Source organism: Callospermophilus lateralis, chromosome 11 (assembly GCF_048772815.1).
Source record: "Callospermophilus lateralis isolate mCalLat2 chromosome 11, mCalLat2.hap1, whole genome shotgun sequence".
Taxonomy (NCBI): Eukaryota; Metazoa; Chordata; class Mammalia; order Rodentia; family Sciuridae; genus Callospermophilus; species Callospermophilus lateralis.
Window position 1 is genome coordinate 5,682,438 of NC_135315.1, and position 21,788 is coordinate 5,704,225.

The 21,788-nt window shown below is 56.1% G+C and overlaps 1 protein-coding gene across 1 annotated transcript in view; it reads right to left on the bottom strand.

Annotated features, from left to right (window-relative positions):
• Positions 1 to 21,788, bottom strand: part of Myo15b (myosin XVB) — a 31,112-nt gene that overhangs the window by 4,434 nt on the left and 4,890 nt on the right. Inside the window, exons 10-52 of the mRNA XM_076870487.2 lie at positions 21,426 to 21,539; positions 21,253 to 21,311; positions 21,048 to 21,180; positions 19,424 to 19,519; positions 19,059 to 19,190; positions 16,203 to 16,328; positions 14,791 to 14,868; positions 14,472 to 14,587; positions 14,339 to 14,384; positions 14,099 to 14,223; positions 12,913 to 13,027; positions 12,573 to 12,736; positions 10,067 to 10,156; positions 9,791 to 9,800; positions 9,381 to 9,446; positions 9,023 to 9,080; positions 8,721 to 8,851; positions 7,849 to 7,944; positions 7,513 to 7,748; positions 7,253 to 7,431; positions 6,976 to 7,048; positions 6,389 to 6,550; positions 6,094 to 6,194; positions 5,927 to 6,003; positions 5,738 to 5,819; positions 5,439 to 5,537; positions 5,192 to 5,307; positions 4,902 to 5,093; positions 4,653 to 4,731; positions 4,400 to 4,498; positions 4,075 to 4,324; positions 3,905 to 3,992; positions 3,581 to 3,800; positions 3,023 to 3,135; positions 2,765 to 2,824; positions 2,114 to 2,189; positions 1,885 to 2,003; positions 1,610 to 1,728; positions 1,394 to 1,535; positions 1,085 to 1,196; positions 823 to 992; positions 270 to 421; positions 46 to 109 (exon numbers count right to left, since the gene is read on the bottom strand). Of these exons, the coding sequence (XP_076726602.2) occupies positions 46 to 109; positions 270 to 421; positions 823 to 992; positions 1,085 to 1,196; positions 1,394 to 1,535; positions 1,610 to 1,728; positions 1,885 to 2,003; positions 2,114 to 2,189; positions 2,765 to 2,824; positions 3,023 to 3,135; positions 3,581 to 3,800; positions 3,905 to 3,992; positions 4,075 to 4,324; positions 4,400 to 4,498; positions 4,653 to 4,731; positions 4,902 to 5,093; positions 5,192 to 5,307; positions 5,439 to 5,537; positions 5,738 to 5,819; positions 5,927 to 6,003; positions 6,094 to 6,194; positions 6,389 to 6,550; positions 6,976 to 7,048; positions 7,253 to 7,431; positions 7,513 to 7,748; positions 7,849 to 7,944; positions 8,721 to 8,851; positions 9,023 to 9,080; positions 9,381 to 9,446; positions 9,791 to 9,800; positions 10,067 to 10,156; positions 12,573 to 12,736; positions 12,913 to 13,027; positions 14,099 to 14,223; positions 14,339 to 14,384; positions 14,472 to 14,587; positions 14,791 to 14,868; positions 16,203 to 16,328; positions 19,059 to 19,190; positions 19,424 to 19,519; positions 21,048 to 21,180; positions 21,253 to 21,311; positions 21,426 to 21,539 (4,935 nt within the window). The remainder of the gene's footprint in view (positions 1 to 45; positions 110 to 269; positions 422 to 822; positions 993 to 1,084; positions 1,197 to 1,393; positions 1,536 to 1,609; positions 1,729 to 1,884; positions 2,004 to 2,113; positions 2,190 to 2,764; positions 2,825 to 3,022; positions 3,136 to 3,580; positions 3,801 to 3,904; positions 3,993 to 4,074; positions 4,325 to 4,399; positions 4,499 to 4,652; positions 4,732 to 4,901; positions 5,094 to 5,191; positions 5,308 to 5,438; positions 5,538 to 5,737; positions 5,820 to 5,926; positions 6,004 to 6,093; positions 6,195 to 6,388; positions 6,551 to 6,975; positions 7,049 to 7,252; positions 7,432 to 7,512; positions 7,749 to 7,848; positions 7,945 to 8,720; positions 8,852 to 9,022; positions 9,081 to 9,380; positions 9,447 to 9,790; positions 9,801 to 10,066; positions 10,157 to 12,572; positions 12,737 to 12,912; positions 13,028 to 14,098; positions 14,224 to 14,338; positions 14,385 to 14,471; positions 14,588 to 14,790; positions 14,869 to 16,202; positions 16,329 to 19,058; positions 19,191 to 19,423; positions 19,520 to 21,047; positions 21,181 to 21,252; positions 21,312 to 21,425; positions 21,540 to 21,788) is intronic.

The following is a 21,788-nucleotide window of genomic DNA, read 5'->3' on the forward strand; positions in this document are numbered from 1 at the left end:
AAAGACAGAGACACTGGCCAGATTCCTCCCCACCTGGCCCCTTACCTTGGTGTACTGCACCAGGCTGGTTATGACTTTCCCCTGGGCACTGCCACCTCTCTGGTCCAGCCTATGGGAGACACAAGAAAGGACAGCCCTGCTTGCTTGGCTCACCTGCCCTTGTTCTAGGCTATGGAGAGGGTGGGCACGCACCAGCCAGGTGGCTGTGGGCTGGGGGTTTGGGTTGGGAAGGCTGGGGACAGGCACAGGGGTTGGCCCAGGGCACTCACAAAGTGGAAGGCTTCCGGAAGTAGTGCAGGGCAAATTCTTGCATGGTGTAGTTGCGGGAGTCATTGGACAGAGAGGCATAGGCCATGGAGGAGGGCAGGCTGGTGGCCTCTGAATCATCACTGTGTGCCTGTCTCCAGGGGCGAGCAGGGCGCTGGGAGCACAGGAAACCTGGTGCCACCTGAATGCCCACTAACCTGTCCCCAAGGCCCTACCCAGCCCCAGCCCCAGTCCCAGTCTTGCCAGACCCGAGAGGAGTAACACCAGAAGCCAAGAAAGTTGAGACTGTTTATTGAGAATCCTTGATAGCTGTGTTGAAATAAGCACCATGTGGGAGCCAGAGGGTTAGGTCCAGCCCCTGCTATGGAAGGTTTACAGACTTGCTGGTTCGGAAACAAGGAAAGAAGGCAAGAGAAGGCAGAGGGGACAGCAATGCACCAAGCACAGACCACCAGGCCACTGGAGGGCACAGGAGGCAGGCAGCCGCTGGAGCAATCACACTCTCCTTCCTTGACTCTAGAGAGCTCTTGCCTCTGCCTCTCCTGTCTTTCTCACCTCCGAGGCCCTGTCCCACTGAGTGGGACCTGGCTCTCCCAGCTGAGGCTGACTTTTGCGCCGCCAGCCGTTCCTCTGCTCAGGGGAGGGAAGGTAGGGAGCAGCAGCCGGCTGCACCATGTCAGCAGGAAAGAGTCCAGATCGGCCCCCGGCAGAGCCAAACTGCCAGCCTAGAAGGCATACCCAAGATAGTGGCTCACCCCCAGCTGGCCGCGCCAGCTTAAGCAGGCTTCGCCAGGAGGATGCCCTCCTTGGGGAATACCTGGCTCTAGATCCGCCACTGGCAATAGTTTGATGAGGTCCCCACGGTGGAAGTTTAGGAGGCTGTGATCATCAGTGATGTAACTTCGCAGGGCAATGACATAACCGGAGTCCTGTGGGCAGGTGGGTGAGCGAGCCAGAAGCAGCAAGCCTGCCCACCCCGCCTTCTCCCCAGTTGACCTCCCCTCCACCCAGCACCCTGGAGTTCCAGGGATCCAACCTAAACCCCCAGTCCCAGTCCAGGGAAGCCAGAGAGGCCGAGATACAAGATGCAGGCTGCCCTCTGACCCAGCACCCGGCCTGCACTTACCTTCCTGAGTTCACTCAGGAACTGATCCACTATGGCCTTGATGGCCCTGGCCCGGGCTGTGTGCAGCACAAGCTGCTCGCTCTTCAGCGACAGTTCTAGGGTGGAGCTGCCCTGGCACTCCACACCCAGCACCTCGGCAAAGCTACACACAGATGGAACATGAGCTGGGGGTCATCTTGCCACCCCACCCTCAGCCTAGGCTCCAGGCCAGCCCACCTGTATGAGCAGAGTGTCTTCAGCTGGTCCAGGTGAAAGCTGGGGCCTTGGGTCACCTTGAGCAGTTTCAGCCCTCGGTGAGAAACACCTAGTAGCTGCACGTCGCTGCCACTCTCGCCCTGCCAGGAAGGTGGGTGGGTCAGGGACAGGCTCCTGGCACTGCTCATTCCCTGGACCTGCACTGGGCCACTGGCACACCTCCCCCAGCACTCATCCCGCCTGTGGAGGGCCCAGACTCAGGGTGCAACCCTGGCCCTCCCCACAGCCCCACTGACCGAGACAGGGAAGATGCGGGAAAAGTAATTGGCCCAGTTGTCCCGAGCGGCCACCACAATGCGCTTCTTGATGCTGTCTTCGACAGTGGCGAGAGAGTCCAGGCCCACCTCCAAGTCTCCTGCAGGCAGGTCCCTGATCTCAAAGTGATCCCGTGACCACGTCCTCCCTTGGGGCCAGCACAGCCCCTGGCACTCCAGCTCCCGGATTCCAGTGTCCCTGCACCCATACCCAGCAGGTCTTTCATCTTGTGCCGCTCGACCTGGGAGATCCGAATGCAGGACTCAGCAAAGGTGTCCCTCAGGATCTAGGAATAGAGCCAAGTGGTCACCACCACAGGTCCTGAGGCCAGAGCCCACCCCAGAGCAGCCATGGACATATAGGGAGGAAAGACTGGAGGGCCCAGTGGAGGACCAGGAGGAGTCAGGAGGGACAGAGGGCTCCCCAGCCCAGGGAGCTCCCTGCCCCTTGCCAACAGTCACCTGCTCTCCTACTCTTCGTCTCTCTGTCCCTCCCCCACTGGTCAGCCACTGTTGGGTCAGCTGAGGTGAGCTGCCCTAAAGGAACAGAATGTGGCCAGAGGGAGAAAGGAGGCTACTTTTTGGGAGCAAAAGCACAGCCCTAGGAGCATCCATAGGTGGCAACACAACAACCACCATTTATGAAGCACCTACTGTGTACAAGGACCTCATTGCTAAAACTAGGTTAATCATGGTCTCCACTCTGTAAAGGACTCTAAGAGTCAGGGCTGGGCACACAAAAAGTGCCACTGCTATTATGCCCCTCACACTGGTGTTAACCTGAGCTAGGAGCTGGGCTAAGGGCCACAGGATGCGGTCTGGCTGCAGATGTGGCAGGTTGGCAGGTGAGCCCAGGCCTCACCTGCTCACAGAGAAGCCGGAGGCAGTAGGGATGGCTGAAGTTCTCCCGAGGGTAGAACACCTGGAGGAGAAGGGGAAAGAGTAGAGATTGGGTGGGCCTGTGTCCTACTCAGCCCACCTCTGCCCTTCCAGGCACAGACTGGGAAACCAGCCTTGAAAAGGTGGGTCATGAGAAGGGGACGTTTGAGTGCCAGGTCGGGATCCCCAGCCCAAAGAGGCCAGGCCAAGGCCCACCTCTGAGGCCCACTTTGATGCCCACCTCCTTTCGTAGGAACAACTTCCAGGGGGCGCTGGCATAGGAGAAGCACACACTGCCAGAGGGCACAAGGAGCTGGGTGGAGATGCCCCGGTCCCCCATGGGCTCTGACAAGACTGTCAAGGGAGGATACAGAGCTTCAGGTGAGGGGCTGCAAGGGCCAGAAGGCCAGGGGTTCAGGGAGAGAGGACCCTTGTCCTTGCCTGCCTCCCTCAACCCCCAGCTGGATTACTCCTGAACTCAGCACCATCTCCTGCCTCCATTTCTGGCCCTAGATGTCCCTGGTGTCCCTGCACACATCAGTCATGTACACTGAATTCCCCACAGAGCTGCCAGGTCTGCATCCTGGACAACACCCTGTGTTTGACAGTCCCTCAGTGACAGGCCCAGGGTTCCCGGGCCCTGCCCGGGGAGGGAACGCGGAAGCTGGGGCTACATGGCTCCAAAGTCCAAAAGCCCAAGCAGCTGACCTCAGCTGTGTAGAGATGACGTCAGTCATGGGGTCCCCAGAGGCTGTTGACCCTGTGAGGCCCCACTGCACAGGGGGATGGGATTCCTTACCGCGAGGCTCTGCCAAAGGGGTCCTGGGCTCCTCGGATGAAGGCAGTGGGGGTGCTGGTGGCAGTAGGGGCTCCTGGGCAGTGGGAGGGTTTAGGCCAAACAGATCCCGAAGGGGCCCCTGCTTTTCCTTGATGGAATTGGAGGGCCCAAGCCGTGGCTGGGCCTTGGGTCGGGGAGCCACAGCTGGTGGTGGGCCCTTCCCCAGGCTGGGGGACAGAGTCTGGGGGGGACAGAGAAGGCACAAGAGCTGGGTCAATTGGCAAGGCTAAATTCACCCCCGAGTAGATCAGACCATGCCCTGAAGAAAATAGACAGGAAACTCACTGAGGGGGGCGAGTGGGCACCATTGATCCCCAGCTTGGCCAGAGCCTCGTCTTTAGGGTCATTTTTCTTCAGGAAAGTTTTGAGGGGCCTTGTAGGAGAAGCAAAAGATCACTAAGTCTCTAGGGAAATTTCCTGAGAGAAGCAGGCCAGCCATCACTCCCTGGGCTGACCTGGTTGGCTGCACGGGCACGGGCACAGGGCTGGGGCGGCTCTGGTACATGCGGATGATGTTGCGAATTTCCTTGCTGGGTTCTGGCCGCTGCGGGGTGGGTCCCAAGCTGCGCACCATGGGCCCTTCACCCTGGGCTGGCTGTGCTGCCTCAGCTGGCTCTGCCTCAGCCTCTTTTGCGGCTTTGGCTACACCTTGTTTCAGTGGCTTCTTCACTGAGACAGGAGGAGGAGGGGAAGAAGGGGACAGCACTGACCAGAAGAAGAAAGAACATTAAATCTCTGCACAGAAAAGCAGGAGCCCCAGGCCCCGTCTGTCTGCCCCACCTGTTCCTGTTTCCTCTTCTTTCTCCTCTGTCTCCTCCCCCTGGGGGATCTGGACCTTGGCTGGAGGCTTCACCATTTTCACCTTGATCTGCTGCTGTCCTGTAATGCCCCACACGGCCTTCTTGTCATCTATGCTTGCCCAGCAGCTCTACCGGGGCTCCCCAGCAGGCCATACTGATGGAGATCTGGGGGCACCCTCTCCTCCCCTGGCCAGTTAGAGTTCCACATGGACTGCCACCCTAAGCACCCTCACCCATCTTCTGGAAATAGTCCCGTTTCTGCTGGAAGCTCTTAGGGCGCTGGGGCCTGTCTTCAGCCTCCTCTGAGGTCTCCTCCTGGCCCAAGGGAGATGCAAACTCAGCCCCAGCAAGCACATGTCTTGTTCACGACCTCCCCCTCTGCTCCCTTTCCCAAACCTTCACACGCACCCAGCCCATGTGTCTCAGCCCGGCATCTTTGGACCCTCCCCAGGCCTTGTATCCACCTGGCCTTCATTCCTCACCCTCAAGCAGGCCCCTCCTGCTTCCAGGTCATGCTCTGGCTTCTCTAGGGGAACAGGGGGCTTCTTGGGCTTGGGAGTGACAGGTGAGGGTGGAGCCTGGGAGGCAGCCCCAGAGGCCTGGGCTTGGCGTTGGCGCTGCTGGTTCTGCTGCTCCAGGGACAGGCTCATGGCCTGGGTGGTCATCTGCTGGGCCTTCAGGAGAGGGGTGAGAAGCCAGGTAAGAACCCTGTGTGGCCCCCACCCCACACACCCATCCTCCCCCAGGCAGCCCCATGGGCCCTGCCACTCACCAGGATCAGCGCCTGCTGGTTGATGAAGTTCTGCTGCTGGATTGCCAGCTGCCTCGTGTCCAGGCTGGGAAGCAGGGGCTGCGGCTGTGGCTGTGGCTGCGATGGCACTATCATGGCTACAGGGGCAGCAGGTGGCCAGAGCAGGTGAGTGCCACTTGTGCCCTCGGGACTCCTGGAAGGCCCTTTCATGCTTCAGTCTCAAAGCTAGCTGCTACAAGGGACCCTGATGCCCCCTGCCTGGCCTTACCTGGCATGGTGGGGACTGTGCCCACCGCTGGCATCATGGGCATTGGTGGAGGCATCATAGCTGGCTGGTATCCAGGCATCTGCATCATCCCTGTGTACACTAAAGAACCAGGCTCCAGGTCAGTCTCTGCCTGAGCTCACACACAATCTCCCTCCAGCCCCAGGCCAAGAGAAGAGCAAGGGCATCAGCCCCCAGGATGCTGGCTGGAATCCCTGTCCCAGCTGCCTCGGGGTCCCAAGCCACTCCTGACTGTGCTACTGGGCCAGATGGCCCCGGAGGGAAACCAACCCCACACTCACCCACGGGGTAGCCCTGCTGCATGGGCCCGATGGCACCCCCTCCCTTCATGCGGCTGTTCAGAGCCCAGCCTTGTTCCAGATCCTGAAGGGATAATAGTCACAGTGTCAGAACTAGTGCCTGTGAAAAATGGAAGGAGCAGCAGAGGCCCCAGCAAGTTGAGGCACGGCCAGGATGTAGGGGACACTCACACTGAGGCCTGGGGCAAGGACAGGCTCAAAGATGTGGTCCAAGAAGCCATCCAGGCTCCCCGATGTCCGGGCCTCCCCTGTGGGGCAGGGACAGTTTGGAGCATCCAGCCAGAGTTAGGGCTGCTGGACTCCCATTCCCAGCACTCTGCCAACTCAGCGAGCCTTACCTGTGTGGCCTCTGCTGGGCAGTGCTGGGGCTGGACCTGGAGGTGGGCCCGGAGGCAGTGAGGGGGCCTGGACACCAGGGGCAGGGGGAATGTTCTCGGCTCTGCAGAAACCAGTAGGTCTAGCTAAGGGGGCTGCTGAGGCAGAGAGTAGCACCCAAACTGTGGGGATGGGGTGGGGGAGGCTGGGGGCAGTGCTGGGTCTGTAGCAGTACTGCCTCAGGGTGTGACAGGGTGACTACAGGGGTCACTAGCCAGGGGAGGGCAGACCAGGGATAGAGGGCATGGGTAGACCTACAAGCCAGTAGGGGTGATGGGGTAGCTGCGGGGACCTGCTGGGTCCCCAGGGTCCTCCATCTGGCCAATCAGGTCCAGCACAAAGTCACAGCCAGCCAAGTCCTGCCAAGCATCCCCAGAGTGCAGTGACACAGACCAGCCTCGAGGGGGCACATCCAGGCCTCTGGGTGGAACAGCAACATGCAGTAGGAAGATGGTCAGTGAGTCAGATGACCATCCTGCAGAGGCAAGGAGCAAGGGGAGGCGGCCCGGGCCCTTCCAGCCCTCGGCATCGTCAGTGAACTGCAGGGCCCGGTCTCACTGGGCAACGCAGGCAGCCCTCCTCATTACCCCGCGGCTCTGCTACCCTCATCCACAGACCTACTGAGTGAGGATCTTGACCCGGGCTCTGGCGCATCTCCTCCACTCTGCTCCCCATCTGGAATCCACTGTCTGACCCACTCACTTACCTTAACCCAGCCCCCTCCCTGACCCTGGGGTGTAGCCTCAGTCCCTGAGCCCTAGGAGGTGTGTGGCAGAGGGAGAGAGGACAGGGATGGGGACAACCATCAGCTCTGGTCCCAATGGCCCCCAGCCTGATCCTCATACCTGCTCTGTAGGATCCACCCGGCAAATTGCTCCCCTGTGGTCCAGGACTCCACCTCCGCCGAGTAGCACTCCTCTGCAGGGGAGGAGGTGGGACAAGGGTGAGGGACAGCAGGGTCCACCCTGGCAGCCAGGGGCTACTGTCCTGGGAAGAATCCAAAAGCAGAGGAGAGGGGAGATCAAAGTGACATGGGGTGGGGGTGGGGCAGCAGGAAGACCAGAGCAGGAAGGGAGCCAAGAGAGCAGAGGGCAGGGAAGCCTGGCAGGAGGGGGCCATCACCGCTGAAGGTGAAGACATCCAGCGCCATGCGGCCCCTCCGCCATCCTGCCTTCCACTCGAGCTGGGTGGGCGCATGGGCCCGTGCAGCCCCAGGGGCCAGCGGTGTCTGCTCCAGGGCTCCCAGCAGCTTGTGTTGGCATACTGCCGCCATGCCCTGCGGGGCCTGGTCTGAAACGAATCTGCAGGGACAGTACCGGGTTGCAATAGAGGAGAGGCGTGTGGACCCTGCCCCCCAGGTCCCCTGCTGCTGATCCCATTACTTGAGCAGTGGCTTCTGCAGGGCGGGCATTGGGGGGAAGGCGCTGAGCAGGACAGCCATGAGGGCCCAGCCGCGCTGGCTCGGTTGCTCGTCAGGGTTCTGCCAGAGCTGGGACACGAGCTGGCTGAAGAGCTCGTTCCGTAGCCCTGGCCGGCGCTGCCCCTGTCTCACCAGGTAGGCACCCATGGTCTGCTCCTGCCAGGACTGCAGGGACCCGTCTCCCAGGAACCGCAGCATCTGCCACACAATGCCAGGTCAGAGCAGGAGGGACAGGACTCTCATGTGCTGCCCTGTCCCTGGAGGGTCCACACTGTCCCTTCCCCAATGTGTCACTCACCACCTTGTTGATGTCCAGAGCAAGTTGGGGGTTCTCACCATCCAGCTGGGTCAGGGGCTTGGCCAGCAGCTGCCCTGGACTGGGCAGGGATGGCTCCTGCAGGGAAGAAGGGTGACATGGCATTTGTCCTCTGTGCTGATCAGCGGGAGGACAGTCCTGGGGATCCGCATAGGAGAAGGAGGGGGACTGGTGCACAAAGACATCTTAGAAATTCATCATTCTTTTTTTGTTTTTATGTGTGTGAGAGTGTGTGTGTGGTGCTGGGGATTGTCCCAGGACCTTGTGCATGTGAGGCAAGCACTCTAGCAACTGAGCTGTATCCCTAGCCCAGAAATACATCTTAACAAATCTTTGATTAGATTGAGATCCATATGTAGAGAAAGCACAGAAAAGGATAAAAAAAAGAAAGAAAATGAAAACCACCATTAACATCCTACTGCCAGAGAGAACCAGAGTAAGCCTTTCACCCTCTCTCTCGTCTTCCTTTCTGTGCCTAGATACACACACCCTAGCATCCCCACTTTTTTTTTTTTTTTTTAAGCAAAATTGGGATCCTACTACATGTGCAGCAGGGAATCCTGCTTTTGATTTGAACGCTGCCTCCCAGACAGTTTCCCTTGCTTTGAACATTCTTAAGGACTTCAATGGCGGAGCAATACCACAGGTAGGCACTCAGGTGTGGCCGCACAGATGGAAATAACTCTATGGTGATACATCTCGGTTTGATGGATATTTTCAGATCTGTCCAGCTGCACCCACAGCCCGGGTGACTACAAAGGGTAGAGAAGGTGGGGAGGCCCAGCTCATGTCTGGCATGTGCTGAGACTGGGAACAGCAGGGCCAGCAGGAAGTGCTCAGGCCCGGGGGCCCACCTGGAAGCTGCTAGCGATGAAACTGGAGAAGGGGAATTGGTCAATGTCTTGGGGGAGGGTCAGTCTGGGCCGGGCAGGAACCTCAGGAGGCATGGACTCGGTGATGCTTCCAGCCAGGGCATCCTGGTGACCTGGAAAAGAGCACACGAGGAGCCTGAAGGTACCCAAGTGTAGTCCTTCCACTGGCACCCACCCTGCCTCCCCATCAGCCACCAGCACCTATCTCCAGGAAGCTGGCAGGGAGCTCAGGGAGAAGCAGAGCCACTGCACAGCCAAGGGACTGGGGCACCAAGGAGACCCACCTTCTGCTCTCTTCAGCATGGCGGCCAGCTCAGCTGGGATCTCCAAGCGCCCCAGCTCCTGGTAGGAGGAACAAGATACCAGGAACCAAGGGAGGGCACAGAGGCACCTGGTATCCCCCTTCCCCCAGAACAATAGACATCCCCTCCAAAGACCAAGGACTCTAGTCCTACGCACTCAAATAGAGCCCCAAGAGCCTCAGAGGGAGGCTGCAGGTGGCTACTTCTCTGTTCAGGTGACACATAAGGATAGTGACCCTGGCAGCTCCCCTGACTCTCTACCCTTCCCAAAGCTATGTCAGGCTCAGCAGGCTCAGACCCCCTCCCCCAAGGAGTCCCTTCCCTGTCCCAGGCCACCTACCATGCTTGACGCTTTCTCCAAGGCCCCACCACTGTGCCGGCCACACTGGCCACACGGCTGGCCAAGCTGTGGGGGAGATGCAGGAAGAGCTGACTCCCTACCCAGCCCCACATAAACACCACCGTGAGCCTCCCGGTGGCACTTCCCCAGTTCCACAGGTCAGAGTCCCCTCCTGCCTGCTGGAGGTCCTGACTCCAGAAAAGGATCGGCACAGACCCAGAGGGGCCAGCTGTCTGCCAAGTGGCCAGTTTATTCCTATCTGACCCCAGCCCTTCAGAGCTCTCACCTGCTCCTCACTGCCCGTCTGCCAGGACCCAGGGAAGAGGACAGGAGGACAGGAAGAAATGGTCCCAGAGGACAAAGTTCAGCCAGGGAGGCGCCAGGGAGGGAGGCAGTATGTGGGCACTGACCTTTGAGCGGCTTTATGGGCCTCAAATTGAAGTCATCAGGCAAGAGGGGGAGAACAAGGGGCCCAGGGGAGGGACAGAGGGAATGGAAGAGACTCCAGGCAAGAAACAAGACAGTAGACTCCTGGGTCCCAGATTGCCCTGGCCAGAGAAGAAACAGGAAAGAGTTCAACGTGGTCTCCGAGACCTCAGTTCTTGTGAGGCTGGGCTGAGGGCAGACACTGTTGATATTTAGACACCCTGAGCTTCCCAGTATCTGTCCCCATACCCCTCACCTGCAGCCTCTGCCGTCTCTGGCACAGGGGCTGGACCACAAGGAGGATGGTGTTCAGCTGTCCCAGAGCCACTCGACGCCGGAGGTATCGCTTCCTGGAGGCCATGGAGGGTGATGAGGGTCCAAATTTATACCTATTGCCTGGTACTCAATCCCTCCAAGCCTAGACATTATGTAAACCTGACTCTGGACCATGAAGCCCCTGAAGGCTTAACAGAAGCAACAAGAAAAGAATAGGACATTATGAAAAAGGAACAGGTAAATGGAGTGGCTGTTGGGCAAAAGGGGATCAAGACCTGACTTCTGAGCTGGATTACCTGGATCTAAATCATTCCCTGCTAATTAGTCAATGTGACTGTGGATAAATTATTCTACCTCTTTGTTTTACTATAGAACTTATAAAGTTAAAAAGTGACCTCATAAAAATTTAAATAGGAGATCCCAGAAAAGGGAATATGAAAATAAAATAGCTTTCAGAATTTCCCAGTCATAGGAAGACTTGTCAAAGGAGGAATCCTGAACAGTATAAACATAAAAATAGGGCCAAGGGCGTGGCTCAGTGGTAAAGCTCTCGTAGCTGTGTGAGGCCCTGAGTTTGATCCCCTGCACTGCAAAAGCAAAAACAAAACAAAGAAACAAAAGCCCGTGGGAGGGGTTATGGCTCAGTGGTGAAGTGGTCGCCTAGCACTTACAAGGCCCTGGGTTCCATCCTCAGCACCACATAAAAATAAATAAACAAAATAAAGGTGTTGTGTCCAATTACAACTAAAAAACAAACAAACAAACAACAACAACAAAAAGACCCTGCAACTTTTTGTGGCTGAAAGGGCACTATGAAGAGGGTGAAAAGACAAACCACAGAATAAGAAACTATTTGCAAATCACATATTTGATAATGGCTTAATATCCAGAAAATAAAACGAACTCCTACAGCTTAACATCAGGAACAGCCCATTTAAAAGTTAAGCAGAGGACTTAAATAGATCTCTCTCCAAAGAAGACAAATAATGGCTAAAAAGCACACAAACAAATGCTCAATGTCATCGGTCACTAGAAAAACAAAAATCAAAACCATGAGTTAGCAGTCACATTCACTAGGATGGGCATGATGTAAAAACATGAAAAATGACAGGTATTGCCAACGATATAGAGAAACTGGAACCTTGCACATTGCTGATAGGAACAAACCATGATGCAGCCACTATGGGAAACAGTCCAGTAGCTCCCCGAAAAGTTCGACACAGAAATGACCACGCGGTCCAGCAATTCCACTCTTAGGTACAAACCCCAGAGATTTGAAAACAGAGCCTAGAGCCAGGCATGGTGGTGCCCGCCTGTAATCCCAACAACTAGGGAGGCTGAGGCAGGAGGATCGAAAGTCCAAGGCCAGCCTCAGGAACTAAGTGAGGCCCTAAGCAACTCAGCAAGAGCCTGTCTCAAAATAAAAAAAACAAAAAACAGACTAGGGATGTGGCTCAGTGGTTAAGCAATCCCTAGTACCACAAAACAAAACAGAGCCTAGAACACACACTTGTGTACCTGTATTTATAGCAGCATTATTCAGAAATAATAGAAACAACTCAAATATCTATCAATGGACAACCTGATAAATAACGTGTGGCCAATCCATACAATGGAACATTATTCAGCCATAAAAAGAAGTGAAGTTCTGATCCATGCTTCAACCCAGATGGGCACAAAAAGCCTTATGTTAATAAAATAAGCCAGATATAAAAGGAAATATCCTATAAGTCAACTTACATGAAACATCCCGAATAGAGGCGGAAAGTAGATTGGAAGCTAGCACAGGTCAAGGGCAGGAGGAAGAGGGAGTCTGTGCAGTGGTAACAGTTTGTGTTTGTTCAATGGAAAAGTTTTGGAAATGAGCAGGGATGACCGTTGCCCCTCTCGGAGGGTCCCCTGGTGTTGTCCACACAGAGAAGTCTCCACTTTATTCTCAGTCCTAGTCATCCCTTGGGGTGACTAGGGGCTGGGTTAACCACCCTGGGAGGCACCATCCTGCTGCCATCACCCCTGTGTCCCAGTGTGTGGCATGAATGGGTGACGATGGCTGTGGAGGGTCAACAGGAGCTGATGGGGGGATGGGAGTCAGCGAGGAGGGCAGCACCATGGGCCTGAGAAGCCCGTGCGTGGGCTGCCTCACACGCCAGGCAAGAGCTCTACCACTGGCCCACACCTCCAGCACCTGATTTAAATGACCCTTCCTGCTGCAGGGTAGAGAACAGACTAGAAAAGAGCAGGTCAAGGAGTTGGACCCGTAGTTCAGGTGGCCTCTCAGGTAGCCTCTTGTGCCTGGGGTACTCAAGCAGAGGCTGCCTGGCATGGCGGGAATGCTGTCAGGAGGAGTCCAGAGCAGATGGGATGGCTCTGGGGCAGGCAGACTTACCTTGGGACCCTACCTCCCCAACACTGCCCCACCACCTTGAGGAGGAGCCCGTGGCCTCGTCCCTAAGGCCTCCTCCCTAATCAGCCCTGGCTCCAGCGGCCCACCTGGCCTGGACCCCGCGCACACGAGCCTGTATCCGGGGCAGGAGGTGGAGGCGCTGGCGGGAGACGCGGGCACGGAGGCCCCGGTGCAGGGTGAACAGAGCCTGGGTGCGCCTCTGCGCCCACAGCCTCTCCAGCTGCTGCCAGCCCCTCTCCTGCAGCAGGACCTGTGGGTAAGGTTGTGGCTGCAGTGGAACAGGCAGGGGACCAGTGCCCACCTGCTCTCCTCCTCTTTCCTCAGCCTCCTCCTTCCCAGCCACACTGTACTCTGGGGTGCCTGCTACCCAGCCCCTCTCCACCTGCCACTGCCGGCCCCACTGCATCCTCGCATACACACACCCACCTTAGTGGCCCCGAGGTGATAGAATGGTGACTCAGCCCCCAGCACTTGACAGAGGATGGCACCACACCTGTCCCGATCGGAGTCCTCCTGTCCTTCCTTCCCCAGGGCCTGGAACCTGCCCCAAGGAGGCAGAACCATGTCAGGACAGCTTCTTAGCTCCTTTGACACTTGTTTGCACCCAAGCCCCTCCGTATTCATTTAGTTCCTGGGTCATTCACAATGTGGAAATCCTGCCATACTAGGCGCATGGCTGGGCGCTGAGACCTGGCTGTGAACTGGGCTCTCCTTGGCTCTGGGGGGGAGACAGGTGGTTGAAATGCGGTGCACAGATAGGGCCATAAGACCAGTCCTGGGCTGTGGAAGCAACAGGAATGTGATCCTGCAGCTTGGTGAGTCCTGGTGGCCGGCACACCCATACACAGCGGGTGTCAAGGCGTGGTTTTGGAAGGGAGGTTGCAGGAGGCCCCAGAGCAGCAGGGGATGCTCACCACAGACCTTCAGACAGACCTGGACTGTGCTGAGAGGACAGCTGTACCCCATGACCCCCCACCCAGCCTCACGGCTTCCTGGAGGAGGTGGCAATGCTGCATCTGGTAAGTGTCCAAAGGGCAGGGAGGAACTTCCCTGTCTGGCCTTCTCAGTGTCTGGCTCAAGTACAGGTGCACACACCTAGTAGCCCTTCAGGGGGCGCCTGCAAGGCCATCCAGTCAGTGGCAAAGGTCAAATAGGCAAAAAACACAAAGTCACCAGCTTTTCTAGCAGTTTCTGAACTCCCCAGAGCCGCCCAGTGTTCCTAGTGCTGACCCAAGTCTGTGTGCGTCTGAAGGGCTCTGCTCTCCCTGTCCTCCCTTCCCATGTCACTAATTCAGCCAGCACTTCCCAAACACCGACTGTGTCCCTTGGCTACACTGTGAGCCCCCAGGACAGGCATTGCCAACCTCCTCCCTGGTCCCTGGGCATTAGCGCCAGAGAGGCGTGTGGGATGGGGAAGGGCCCATGAGTGCAGGAGGGTGAGAAGGGTGATGGGAAGGGAGAAGGAAGGTTGGACACCAGGCCCAGGGTCCCAGGGAAAGTGGGTCCCTCCCTCCAGGAAGGAGCCCAGGTCTCCCAGGTCGGCCTGAGAGCCTCCCTGTCAGCCCTGCCCCCCAGGTGCTGGGCCCCGGGCTGCCCCGCCCTAAGGCCCTACCTGGCCAGGAATGCCTGGAAGGGCATGCGCACAGGGAAGTGGGCACTGCGGGTGCCTATGGCCTCCAGGATGCCCGTCTGGTGCAGCTGCTCTGCCACATGTCCCACATCAAAGAGGCCTGGGATCTGGGGCCAGAGAGCGCCAGTGAGAGGAGGGGCTGAGGGCTCTGCGTCCAGGGGAGCGAGGGAAAGGGGCTGGGCAGGGCAGTGTGGGGAAGGCCCTGGGACCCCAGGAGCTCACCTTTCCAGGGTTGGGGTCAAGGCACTGGATGAAATAGATGTAGCTCCTGCTAAATGGAAGGGGAGGTCACTGGGCACAGACCAGCCCCCATTCAACTTCCGGGGGCCTTGTGGGGGAGCACCATAACCCTCACCTGCCCAGCTGGGCTAGGAGGTCTCCTAGGGACTTCTGGAAACGAGAGGTCAGCGTGGATTGGCCTGGCCCTCCTCCAGCCCAGGGCTCTGCTTCCTGGAACAGGCTGCGTACCAGCTGTGGGGCAAGACAGGGCTGAGGCCCCCCCAGGCCCACCCACCTGCCCCACAGCCCTGGGGACCCAGGCAGGCCAGCTCTGGCACACTGAGCCTGTCATGCAGGGTGCTGGGGCTTGAGGGCCAGCCCCTTTGGCAAGGGCATACGGGGAGGAGGACAATGGGGACAGAGTATGGAGGGGCAGGGCTGAGGCTGCAGGGCACCTGGAGCTGGCTCTGGGCAAGCATTCCCACCACAGCAGCGTCCAGGTGGTCCCGGTTTCTGTTCAAGAACTTGTGGACCTGCAGGAGACGTGAGTAAGCGGGCCTGGAAGCGAGAAGACTGTGTGTGGTGGCCAGACTCCCGCAGGAGGAGGGCAGCCTCTCTCCAGCATCAGAAGGCCCCTGGTCAGCTGTGCAGGCCTCTCACAGCCCTCAGGACTGGCTGTTCCGTTCCGTGGATGCCACTCCTCATGAATGCCATTCCCCTTTCGGGGCAGGGCGTTTTCCTACCTGGGAGAGCAAATCACCCCTTCTCTACTTTTCAGTATTTTATTGGTTACTCTCCTGCATTTCTTCTCCAGATAAAGCTTCAGAATAATTTTTAACAACAATCCATTTCCCCTCCTGTAAGAATTCCATCAGAGTTTTGGCTGGAAAGACAATGACTTTTCTAGATTGACTAGGCAAGAACGGATCACATTGTGGTTTATCTTCCTTTTTTTTTTTTGCAGGGGGAGGGGGGGTACCAGGGATTGAACTCAGAGGCGCTTGACCACTGAGCCTCACCCCAGCCCTATTTTGTATTTTATTTAGAGACAGGTCTCACTGAGTTGCTTAGCGTCTCGCTTTTGCTGAGGCTGGCTTTAAATTTGTGATCCTCCTGCCTCAGCCTCCCGAGCCACCAGGATTACAGGTGTGTGCCACCGTGCCCGGCTTGTCTTCCATTTTTAAGTCTTCTTTTTTGATATTCAGAGTTGTGTTTTGGAACCCAGGGCCTTGCACGAGCCAGGCAAGTGCTCTACCCCTGAGCTACGTTCCCAGTCTTCACAGTTGTCTTTATCAACTCCCAGGTTATGTTTTCTTCTACAACCAGAGCATGCCCTCTCCACCAGGGATCCTCCTTGACGCTCCCCACCTCAAGTCTATCACACTGTACCCTCCTGCATCCAGGAACCCTCCCGTCAGGGACTGTCCTCTTGGGAAGTCCTCGGCAGATGTGAAACTCGGAACAGGACAGGGAAGTCCATTCAGTGAGCATCTAGCAGGCCCCTCAGTGTTACTGCATTTAATACTCATGCCAATGCTGTAGGACCGACTTTCATGCCCACTTTACCCATGAGGAAAAGGAGGCCCGGCAGGCAAAGTGCCTGGGTTCTCGGCGCGGCCCAGGCCTGTGCTTTGCCTCTACATCTGGAAGGTCCCAAGGCTTTGACCCTGTTGCCCCACGATGCTCACACAGAATCCGTAAATCATGCTCAGAACTGGGTGGAGCCGATGGCTGGGGACACAGGGCTAAGCATGAGAAGTGCCTCTCACCCACTCCTCTCACCTGTCAAGTGACTCAGCTTAGGAGGGGACATCAAGGTCACATCACCTCACTGATCCACCTTGGAGTCTATCCCTAGGCCAGATACCTGGTAGGTGACTGTCCCAGCGTAGTGCCGCACTGTGAAGATGGGCAGGGGCAGCTGGGGCTTGGCGTAGCTTGGGTGATCACCATGGTGATAGTGGCACTTCTGGAGGAAGGTGTGGTCTGTGGCCTGATAAGGAGATGAGTGGCACCTCCTCAGGCTTTGCACACACTGTCCCCTGCAGGGACTGCACTCCCTCCCAGTGACCCCAGGACCATATGCCCTGAATATAAGGGAGGTCTTGTCCCCCCAACTCTCCTCAGACAGGAAGAATGACTACTGAGTGGCTCCAAAGGTGTCTCTCCCTTTTTTTTTTTTCTTTTCCCTTCTCCAGTGCTGGGGACTGAACCCAGGGGTGCTCCACCACCGAGCTATACCCCAGCCCTTTTAATCTTATTTTGAGACGGGGTCTTTCTAAGTTGTCAAAGCTGACCTCAAATTTGTGATCCTCCTCCTGCAGCCTCCCGAGTTGTTGGCACTTCAGGCAGTTGCCACCCTGCCCAGCCTCCCCCTTTCTCAATGATTTAATTTTGAGCAACCAAATACTATTTGAGAAAGACACAGCAACCGCAGGCCCAGAAACCAAACCACCCCGGTCAGTACTAGATTTGGCAGCTTGCGGAGGATGCCTGATGGGGTCACTTAAAGGAAATAGGGGCCAGGGGACTTTAAGACAGATGCAGCAATTACTGCGGATATAGGATCCCACAATTACAGCTTCTAAATGAGTATTTCAAACACTATTTTCCACATGTAACCAGGCAGAGCTTACTTGACGGAGCTAATGAGCACATGGCAATCAATCAGGGGAGTCTGACTCCTGCTGCCCACAGGAGAGCCATGGCTCAGACCCACACAGTGCTGCGTTTCAAATAGTACAGAACTAGAGGGGGCGTCAAGCCTTGGAAAACCATGCTAGGTGCTCCAAAAGTAGCCTTGAGGCCTCAAAGACACCAGTGACAAGTTTTAATAAGACATCGTTGGGCTGGGGATGTGGCTCAAGCGGTAGCGCGCCCGTCTGGCATGCGTGCGGCCCGGGTTCGATCCTCATCATCACATACAAAGATGTTGTGTCTGCCAAAAACTAAAAAAAAAATAAAATATTAAAAAAAAAAAAAAAAAAAAAAAAAAAGACATCATGGGCCAGGCAAGGAGGTGCACTCCTGTAATCCCAGCTACTCAGGAGGCTGAGCGGGAGGATCACAGGTCTGAGGCTGGCCTCAGCAACTCACTGGGACTCTGTCTCAAAATAAAGTGGAAACAAGGCTGGAGGTGTAGCTCAATAGCAGGGAGCTTGCCTAGCATGTGTGAAGCCCTGGGTTCAATTCCCAGTACTCACTACTCAAAAAAAAAAAAATTGCAACGTGAGCAGGGGAAAAGCAATCCTTTACAAATTAATATACTGTCTTATCTAGTAAGGGGTTTCAAATATGTCTGAGTTTCATAAATGAATGTTGGGCTGGGGATATAGCGCAGCAGTACAACACTTGCATAGCATGTGTGAGACCCTGGGTTCAATTCCCAGAACCGGAAAACAAACGATAAATGAAAGTTACAGGTGGGGGCAGTGGTGCACTCCTGTAATCCCAGTGGCTCAGGAGGCTGAGGCAGGAGGATTATAGGTTCAAAGCCAGCCTCAGCAACTTGGCAAGGACCTGAGCAACTTAGAAGCTATCTCAAAATAAAAAATATAAAAAAAAGGGCTAGGGATGTGGCTCAATGGTTAAGCACCCTTGGATTCAATTCCTCATATTAAAAAAAAAGTTACATATTAAGGTAATATGTTACATATCAGTATCTATTATATATTAACACTTAAGTATTACATTGATATCATGGTGACTATCATTTATGATACTGTGATATGAATGATCATAATTATGTGTTGGATTATTCTACCATTATTTTTCATTTCTGACCTCTAATTGGGACAACGGGCATGGCTTATATTCAGGGTCATGATATATTTAGCTTTTATAGATAATCCTGTTCTACCTTCTGGTCTTCAGTTCCCAAAGGAGGCCTGGGACCCACATATGTTCTTAGAGCCTCACAAACCCACCCACAGATCATGCATGTGGGTTTTATATTGGTTTCTGTATTTTTGGCTTAGGGTTTTCTACACCCCTTCCCGCAGGCTGTGCTGGGGATGGAACCCAGGGATTTGCACGAGCTTGGCAAGCGTTCTGCCACTCAGCTACATCCTCAACCCCATCCTCCTTTTTAAAGACATGATCTTGGTTGGGGCTGTAGCTCAGTGGCAGAGCACTTGCCTAGCATGTGTGAGGCACTGGGTTCAATTCTCAGCATCACATAAAAATCAAAACCAAAACCAAAACCAAACAAAAAAATGAATAAAGGCATTCTGTCCATTTACAACTACCAAAAAAAAAAAAAAAAAAGACATGATCTTTCTAAGTTGCCCAGGCTGGCCTTACCCTCCTGCCTCAGCCTGCTGGGCTGGGACTATAGGCGTACACCACTGCACCTGCCTTTTCCTTTTAAATCAGCATTTCTCATCTGCTGCATGGTGGGCTCTACGGTCTCTCTTTGCTCACCTTTTATCCTTAGCACACTTCCTGGCACAGAAATTCATTATCAAACTCTTTTTTTAATATTTATTTTTCAGTTGTAGCTGGACACAGTACCTTTATTTATTTATTTTTATGTGGTGCTGAGGATCGAACCTAGGGCTTCGCACATGCTAGGCGAGCGCTCTACTGCTGAGCCCCAGCCCTCCATTTTCAAATTCTTAAGGGTCTCTGGATCCCATAACCTCTACGAGGTCCTGCTGGCTCCAGCCTGGCTAACCAGGGCCCCTACTCCTTGTCCCTGGGAGCCCACTGCCCCAGCCCTCACCTGGGACAGCCAGGTCTGGGCATCCAGGATCCTCAGGAGGCTGTGGGGATGGTCTACTAGGAGGTCCAGGCAGGACTCCCTCAAAGGCTGAAGGAGGGGCACCCAGGGCAGCAGCTCCCGCCGACACTCCTCCTGGGAACAAACAGCTTTTGGCCATTTACAATCTACGTCCCCAGGGACCCCCTGAGCTGAAGCAGGGCTCACCTTCCCATTTTATAGGTGAGTGAACTCAGTTCAGAAGAACCCAGCCATCCCATGAAAGGGGGACTCAGGCAAGCTCTCCATGCAGCACTTTTCCTTTACCAAGGTGGCCTCTGCACTGGGCAGTGCCCTGGCACCGTGCTGCCTGTGCTCAGCTCTCCTACCTCCTCCTGGGCCAGCAGCACTCGGCTGGAGAAGAGCTGCAGGCGCTCGCTGGCGAGGTTGTTGCACAGCTGCTCCAGGCTGTTCACCCGCAGCGCCTGGGGCACGGGATAGTGGGGACAGCGGGGACAGTGAGGTGAGCACACACAGCAGGTGTGGCCAGCGCAGGTGAGGACTGCACACAGGCCTGTGTCCTTTGTTCCCTCCCCTAGGAGCTGTCCCATCCTCTCCAGGGCTCAGGGAGAAACGGTGCCCCAGGATTGATGCTGCAGCCAATAGGATGGGGTCCAAAGGCCCTGGCACAACACACAGTCCACCTCAGCCCTGACCCAGCCACAAGCCCAGCCTCCCTCCAGCTGCCCACACCCTTGCCTCTGCTCCAGCCCACTGTGAGCCTTCAGGGCTCTGCTCATAGCCATCCTTGGGTCCAGACAGTGCCTTTGCCCACTAACTAGCTTGCTATTAGAATCCCACATCCTCATAAGCAGAGTTTCAGGCTGCCACCTCCAGGAAGCCCTCCAGCCTTCCTCCCAAAGGGACTATGTACCTTCCTCTGTGCAGCTCAGTGCTTGACTATAAGCCCAGCAGAGCCCCCCCTTCATGCAGTTATATACCCCAAACAGCACACATGCAAGCACACACCCCCCTCACAGGTGGGGATAGTCACCAAGAACATATGGGGGGGGCAGGATGGACAGGAGCAGGGAACAGTGCCCATCCAGCCACCTCCTCTCCCTCCACCCCACTCCTGCTGCCTTGAAGAAGTGAATTTTCTGGAAAGGGGTGCGGAGTGCGTGACAACTCAGGGAGATCTGGGGGACTCTCCCTCTTCCCTCTCCTCTGGCCATGTGTAGGGTGAGGCTGTGGGTGAGCCTACCCTGGGGCCTCTGGGGGCCTCTGTAGGGCTGAGCAGGGCAGAACCCCGCAGAGGTTCTGTCAAGAAAGGATAGCAAGGGCAGCGCAGAATGACTGCACTGGGAGCACACAGCTCTCCGGGACTTGTTATGGTCCCCTGCTTTGCAGATGGCCTCAGACAGGTTAATCAACCTGCATGAGGTCACAGAATTGAGTGACAGGATTGAAACCTAGGAGCTCCAGAGCTTCCCGAGCCTCTGCTCCACAGAAGGAGGGCAGCATGTGCTGGCAATGGAGATTGGGGTGGGCCTCAGCCTCTCCCAGAGGGCAGCCATGGGGGAGAAAGGAGAAGCCCTGTAGGAAGCCAACCCAGGAGCATGGCAGGACATGCTCTTCTGGAAAGCAGGCAGCTGGAGGTGAATGGAGTGTTCTCTGCCACCCTCAACCAGTCTAAAGCACCCAGAGGCCAGGCCTGTGCCCTTTCCTCTCTGTCCCTGGAGCAGCCACCCAACAGGTGCAGAAGAGGCCAGCGAGGGCACAGGGTTAGGTGGTCAGGCAGCTCAGAAATATATCAGTGTGAGGGCTGGGCTGTGGCTCAGTGGCGGAGTGCTTGCCTAGCGTGTGGGTGGCACTGGGTTTGATTCTCAGCACCTCATAAAAATAAATGAACAAAATGAAAGTCCATAAAGAACTAAAAAAAAAAATTAAAAAAAAGAAATATATCAGTGTGAGATGGGCATCCCCTGTGCTGGGCCCTCCCAAGGGGCTGACCTCAAAGCCATAAGCGTCCACAACAGTGATGGTGCCCACGCTGCCTTCCTCCTCAGGTGGTGCCAGCTGCCAGTTGATCCTCCTCAAAAGCCAGCTGAAGAGCTGTGAGTACAGGGCCTTGGCCAGGGCATCCCTGTGGGCACAGTGAGTAAGCCACATGCAGCAGAGCACAAGCCTGGCTTGGTTCTCCCATCCCCAGGGCCACCTGGCATCGACGGCACTTTCCACGGGCAAGGATCTGGAGATCTGGCCATAGGATGTTTCCTGGAGGCCAGAGGAAGTGCATGGGGTATGTCAGGCCTGTGGCCCATTCAGGTACCACCCAGCCTGGAGGAGGCCTGGGTTGTCCCCTCACCTTCCCAGGACCCTCGGGCTCACCGTGACCCTCCTGGTGACAGCCCCTTCCAGGCGCTCTGGTGGCACCCGGAGTAACCGGGCTGCTGTGTGGATCTCAGCCCAGCTGGACACAGAAGCTACCTCCTGGAACTCCCACTGGACAGAGAAAAGGACAGGGAGAACTCTGTTCATGAAATGGACCTGTTCCCCAGGGCAGGGACAGGAATTTCCTTGTCATGTCAGCTGCCATCATCCAAAGGGACGACAAAATGTGGGGGAAATCTGGGTCACGGTGAGCTAGGCCCTGAGTCTGAGGGCCCCCAAGTCAAGTCCTGGCTTTCCTTCCTTACCAGCTGGGTGGCTCTGGTGAGTCCCTTCCCTTCCCGGGCCTCCATTGCCTTATTG